Source organism: Alligator sinensis, unplaced genomic scaffold (genome assembly GCF_000455745.1).
Source record: "Alligator sinensis unplaced genomic scaffold, ASM45574v1 scaffold239_1, whole genome shotgun sequence".
Lineage (NCBI taxonomy): Eukaryota > Metazoa > Chordata > Crocodylia > Alligatoridae > Alligator > Alligator sinensis.
This window is the reverse complement of record NW_005842788.1, coordinates 558,537-565,411: the sequence shown is the minus strand read 5'-3', so window position 1 is coordinate 565,411 and position 6,875 is coordinate 558,537. Positions and strand designations below refer to the sequence as shown.

The 6,875-nt window shown below is 45.6% G+C and overlaps 1 protein-coding gene across 5 annotated transcripts in view; it reads right to left on the bottom strand.

Moving 5' to 3' along the window:
- Positions 1–6,875, bottom strand: part of SYNDIG1 (synapse differentiation inducing 1) — a 173,758-nt gene that overhangs the window by 75,809 nt on the left and 91,074 nt on the right. The window contains exon 4 of one of the 5 annotated variants that reach the window (XM_025191108.1): positions 1,685–1,792. The exons of the other annotated variants lie outside the window; for them this stretch is intronic. Within the exon in view, the coding sequence (XP_025046893.1) occupies positions 1,745–1,792 (48 nt within the window). The 3' untranslated portion in view covers positions 1,685–1,744. Of the gene's footprint in view, positions 1–1,684; positions 1,793–6,875 lie in introns of those variants that run through there. 5 annotated transcript variants of the gene reach the window in all.

The window sequence follows — 6,875 nt, the reverse complement described above, 5'->3', positions numbered from 1 at the left end:
CAGGATGGCAAGAATTAGTCAAACAACTTGATTCACTGCACTGTTTATCAATATTGTATATGGAAAGAAACTGTGAGTCAGCTATCAATAAAAGTAGCCTTTATATTTTCATTACATGTTGAAGTCATCCACATTTCCTCACTCACTACTGTTACTTGTTCAGGGCAGTATATGTTGTTCCCGGCATTTTTCCTGCAGCTGGCAAGCTGTGAAGATCATGTCAGTTGTGCCTCTTGATGCCCTAAACCCACACTGAGATTCTGGAAGGCTCTCTTCAATAAATGGAAGGAGGTGGCTTAGGAGGGTTCTCACAGTGAACAGCAAGGCAATCCTTCTGTAATTTCCAGTCAGACTTGTCTCCCTTCTTGAAGACTGTCACAATCATGGCATCCTTGAGGTCATCTGGGATTTGCTCATCATTCCAAATCCTTAAGATGAGGGCATGGAGCTCCACTGGTGACGCGTACGGGGTGCATGCGGGTGCACGTGCACCCCCTGAGCGTTGTGGTGCACCCCCTATGAAAAGGTGCCACTGACACTGCTGGCGGCATCTGTGCGTGGTTGCTGACCACCAATCAGTGCTCGCCATCCCCCACCCCGGTTGCTGACAGTGCTGTGGCTGCCTGCAGGAGTTCCCCACTTACTGCTGCCATGCTCCCACCACTGACAGCGCTGCTGCTGCCTGCCGGAGCTTTCCATGTCCCCCTAGTCTCCAGGGGCACGTGGTGTTCATGTGGAGCTGTGATGTGAGCTCCTCTCCCTGCTGATTGAAGATTTCGGTGGGGACTCCATCAGCTCCAGATCTGTTTGAGCTGGTCTAGGGCTGGTGCTGCATCCAGTGTGCAACAGTCCTGGACTGGCCAGTGCAGGCACTGGATCCAGCATGTGGGGGACCCACAGATGCCCCATTCACATGCTAGATCCAGCGCCTGCTCTGGCCAACCCAATAAGCAGTCCTTGTAGATTGGATCTAGCCCATAGGCTTTATCTTTCACACCCTTGCTCTACCCCTTTCTCGCAGACTCTGAGCAGGGGTGTGGACTGATGGAAGGCCTGGTCTCACTCTGTTTCATCATGCAGAGGGCATGGCAATGCAAATTTCCTGACACTTATACATTACAATGTGGGGGTGCGGGTTGGCTCACCACCAGGCTGTTGGCTATTCTGAGTGAACCTCTCCCATTCTGGATGAAAAATGTTGAAGACTTTTGGCTTCATCCCAATGAAGGATTGCAAATTCTTATTCTTATTTGCTAATAACATATAATCATAATTCTTGTCCTTAATGCATTTTTTATTACCCTAATCTCTCATAATGCTTGAGGTGGTAGATAAAACAAAAGCATCCACACATCAGCATGTTGCTTGTTCCGCATTTTCAACGGTTATATTTCAATCTATCCTGCCTTAGTCTTTTGCTTTAGAGAGGGTTCTGCAATCTGATTTCAACAGAAACCAAGGGGCAGCTTTAACCAGTGGGGTAACTAGCAGCAGTAACTCCACAATTTGCAATACTATGGCAACTATTAAAGGGCAGGATGAAACCAGTTAGGAAGCAAATCAGGTCAGCAATCCAGACCAACTCCAACAAGGTTTGTTACCAGTAAGTGCTCCGCTGAATTTTACAATACTATGATTTACCTGTAAAATGAACTGTTATGTTATGGGATGTACACTCTGGGCATAATAATGTATGAATTCTAATAAACAGGTGTAGTGCAAAGATGGTCCAATTAGAGGGATGTTAGTGAAACAGATCTCTGCTCTCTTCTGTTGGCAGGCGATCCCTGGGCTGAGAGAGGGAGAGAAAACTTTAAGACATTCTGGAGATGATAACACTGCTGTGCATAGAAAATATATGTAAAAGAGAGAACTAATGCTCAGCGCAGGCACTGGTAATATGTATTCTAGTGAATTTTATGCCAGGACCAGAAGGCTGTTTATTACATGGCTTTCTTCTTTACAGCTCCCAACACTGTAGCAAATGCATATTTTAGATTGTAAACTTCTACAGTGCAATCTATGTAAATCACAAAAATAAAGCCCATGTAATGTCCCTCTGGGGCACTCACAGACCGACATCATCAGCACTATAAAAGCCAGGGGATGCGTTATCACCTCTTCTTCATGGCTTTGCTAGGAGAGTTGGGAGGGATGGCTGGAAGCACTTTTCCTTATTTGGAATGTATCTTCAGCTGCTTCCCCTGAACCCACCAACAAAGTGAACTAGCATTAGAAACTGCTAACTCCAGAAGAGGCACTAGTGGTTAAGAGCTGCACGATACATCCTGTTACTGAGATTAAGGAGAGAGTGCTGGTGTCAGGCACTGAGATGCTGCTGAGTCACTAGCCAGGAGTGCTTCACCAGCATCCACTATATTTGGGTTGGCCACTATTTTATGCTGGGGACACCCAGGAGCTGTGAAATAGTGAGGTGCTGTAATATCAGTTACCAGCATCTCACCACCCTCACTGAACTGTCATGGGAAGAGGTGCCACCTTGCAATTGTTTCTCATACAAAAGGAAATGATGGTGCCCTTCGGTTTCTGGAAAGCAAATGTGCTCACTTCAGTGCTGAAGATGCTCTGCTGTTAGAGAGATTCATGGCTCAACAAAAGAGATTTTCAGAGGTCTGGGGAGAAGTGGATGGAAGGCCCAGCATCCATCCAGCATTATAGTGTGGTCTTCTAGATGTTAGAAGACTCTTGCTTAAGGAGCTGATATGGTTTCTTTAGACTGCTCATTCAGGGTGACCTCACCCATAACCTCACTGCCTGGTGATGCAGAGATACCTAACCTAACTTTAAACTCTCAGTGTCATCTACCATTGCCTGTCTAACCATGGCCAGAACATATGTCCTGCTTCTTGGACAGGTTTTGTAGCTGCACTGAGCTCTGTGCTGCTGTAGTCAGGCTGTTCCCAGCATATAAACTAGCTAATTTGAGGCTAGCATAGGTATGTCTGTACTACACTGCAATGTAGACCTACTCCTAATTTCCCAGTATGAAGAAACTGCAGTCTGGATGCAGCCTAAGGGACTACGAGCCACACAAGGACATCTTCTACTGAAATACAGGGGCTACCTGATAGGGCTGGTGAAGGGCCATTTTGGTGGGAGAAGAGAAACTGGAGCACACAGGGAAAGAAAAATAAGTTGAAGTGAAGGCAAGGAAAGGGCATCAAAACAGCATAGCAGGTAAAGCTTTTTCATTCCCCCTCTTATCTGGGATAAGTTGGATTTATGACCTACAATCTGGTTGTGAAAACAGCAGCAATCAGAAGCTGAGGATGGAAGAGGCTTCCTCGCATGCACTGGGTCAGCAAGTCCCTTCTTTTTGTCCTCAAATCCGCCCCCTACCCCCACTCCCCTTGGCCTTTTCTTGTGGCCTGCAAGGGTTTTTAGTTAAGCCCAAGTAATTGGACTCAATATAGAAGTAATTGGATGAAACTCAGTTGGCCTGGGTTATATAAGAGGTCAGATGAGATGGTTTAATGGTGCTTTCCAGCCTTAAAGTCACTGTGCTTCCCTCAGCAGAATAAGGATTGCTTTGGGCTCCCAGGCACTGCCTTTCCAACCAGTCCGGCTCCCAATGTGATTTTCTGACAGAAACATCGCACTTGCCCAGGAGGAATTGGAATCACCAATCCAGAAACAAAGCGATTGGAGGAAGCTCCACAAGCAGAGAGCTAGTTTATGAGCCATGAAAGCATCATCACTGGTGAAATAATGGTGGCCTATTGCATCACACTGGAAGGCATTTGCCTCCTGCAAGATGGGTTAATGGAGCCTGACTAGGTGTTTGTTTGACCTGTCTTTGCTAGGGATAGCAAAGAGTTCATCTGCCATGGGAACACAGGCTGTATCACTTCTTTCTACAGAGTCATGGGAATATTCACAAACATGACAGATCACTAAAGTGAACTCACGGCATAACCCTCCTGTGTGTGCACCCCCAGAGTCTACTCTGTACCTATCCACAGAGGATATGACCAGATGCAGCCCCTCTTAGTGGGGGGGGGGGGGGGGGTCCTTTAACTGAAGTGGCAACAGCACGTTTTTCAGTTCCAATGGCTCCCCAGTTTGGTTCTGGGGTGTCAGACAAGACGGTGGCTCTCACATCAGCTGGCCAAGCTTCCTGGAGGCTACAGACAGCAGGGTTGATACAAGCAGAGCCTTCATCTCCCCAGGGCTACTGGAGTCACTGGTAACGATCACCCCAGAAATGTTGATGGGTCTGTGGAAATATTGGGGTGTCTGATAAGGCTAGGAAACAAATGGGCGTGGGATTGAGCCACGTCAGAGGGAAATCTCTTATGCCTAAATCCAGGCTTCTTGCTGTTAACCATCTGTCACAGATTTTCCCTGTCATGCTCTTAAATTAGGTATTAAGTGCAAACAGCAGCAAAGACAAAAAGAAGTAGCAGCCTAATTGAAGAGATTTGAATGTGCTAATGTTTTCTAAAAATCCTGCAATAATTCTTCCTGGACAACAGCCAGAGAACCCATGGTTACTGGTGACAGCAGCAGCTGAGATAGGGAACAGTAGGAAGGTGTGAGGTTGAAGCAGGGGCAGAGGAGGAAGGGAATGTAACTGGCTCGTTTTTAATTTCAGCCACACTCTGGTGACATTAACTGCCAAAAAAACCTCAACAACCTTATTATCATTGTTAGGTCACATGTTTGTACTCTGGAAAAGTGTGGGACTACCTATCCTGGACCAGGACCCCATTATGCTGGATCCAGTACAGATGCAGAGCAGAAGGCAAGCAGCATTGCCCCGGCGAGCAGTACTGGATTATTAGAGTTTACCATGTGTATTCCAGTAGCTCTTGGACTCAGTGAGGCCCCTGGTGCTGTACAAACACATAATGTGAGACAGTCTCTGATGCACAGGGTCAGATGCTCAGAGGTATGTGGGTACCTGAATCCCTTGGGTATCCATCTCCAATGGGAGTTTGGAACCTCTAAGGAGTTGGGCCTAACAGCCACATTCTCCAAGCTGTGGCTGTGGAGACTGGGTACTTTCCTTTGTGGTTTCTCAGTGCTTTTGCACCCTACAGCTCCCAATAAGTTCAGGTGGGCTTTCCCATCCTCAGCGCTTCCTGAAAAAAATAGATCAGTTGGGCACACAAACTATGAGCACCCAAAAATCTGAGGCTACCTGTGACAAGTTGGGCCCAAGACAATTGATGCTCAAAGAAAACGGAGAGAGATAGCAACTGGCCATCTTCCATTTCAGATCCTTGATACACTTCGCACTTTGCACTCTTCACAGACCAATAATTCACAACCAGACCCAATGCACACTGAAGACTTTTGGAGGCTTTTCACTGATGTTGCTATGCTTTGGACCAGGCCTCTGAGGAGAGGGGAGTATGAAAATCACTAAAGCATATTTTAGTAGTGATAATCCTTCAAGCGTGTTAGAGAACATTGTGCCTGTCTCTAATAGGGTTTTCTTGTTTACTATTTGAAATAACAACTCTGCAGTGGCAGACAAATGGACTAGATGAACTTATAGGTCTCTTTCTATCTCTAATGTCTATGATTTTGTGAGTCATTTCAGCCAAAAAAGAGGAGATGAAATGTCAGAATGAAGCTAAAAGACATGACATCATGGTTCTGTTTCCTCTCTCTGGAATTAGTAATAAACTAAATTATGCTGCACCACTTACCATTAACAAAAAAAAATCTTTAACTTGCTTTCTTTAAAATATGTGTCTCCCCCCCTCTGAATCAATTTACTAACAAAAATGAATAGGCCTTCTCTTGCATACACAAAATAGGACAATTTGGACTTTGAACAAGTAATATAATTTTATGTATTACAAAACAGCAATATTTTCAGCCATTTGTAATACTGAGTGACAAGTGAATGCTTTGCTATAGTTTTCAGCTGTGCTTTTTCCTTTGGCTATTCAGAACACTGATATATCTTGTTGGGTTGAATGCAGGGATTCACTATGGTCCCTTTGGGGCTGAAAGTACAGATTTTCACCACTTGGGCTAAAGCTTTGCTTCAAAGGCTAGGGTGGACTCAGAGCATTTTATAACTAGACTAACTGAGATCAGAAGGCAAAGACTTTACAGCGTGAGTTGGGCTTGCTTTTCCCCATGGCTCAGAGTGGTGCCAATGGGGAATTTGTATTTTCTAGACTGCATGCAAGTGTGCTGAATTTGTCTGTGTGCTTTAAGTTTGTACAGGGCCACGGTGGCCTGACTTGTAATAGGACTTGTTGGCATTTCCCTCAGTTACACCATTAGAAAATTTGGTATCACTAAAGAAAATGTGCCGTGTGTCCAAACTGTGATCTTCTGCTTCTGCTGCTTGACAAGTCATCTATATTCTGTGGGTCGGGGAGGCCACCAGACTTGCAATGTGAAGCATCCAGATGCAGCCATTTAAGTTCTATACTCTGTAGCTCATCTCCTCTGCACATCCCCTCACACATCTACATCATGGCCCATCCAAAACATGAAGGAGGCTATGAGCTATGTCTGGCTGAAAGTAGAGAGGGGCCTATTATCCCAGATACCAGTTCTCCCCTGCAAGAGGATAGCTCCAGGGAAGCTGGAAGGACGAGCACCCAGGGAAGTGGAAGGGAGCTATGCACAGTTTGTAGGGGTTCTCTGTACCCTTCCCCACCTTAGGCTATCTTCTATTGCTGTGGAATCTTAAGGATTCCCTGAACTTGACACTTGGGTAGCCCTGGCCTAGACCCCTAAGAAAGTCCTGCAATGGTGTATAACACTCCTACCTCCATTTTACTAAAGAAGTACAAAACAGCACACTGTAATCACTACACACTGATTCAAACCCTTACAGTATCACCATTCCCTCACTTTTCCTAGGTTTCTTTTATTAAATGCAT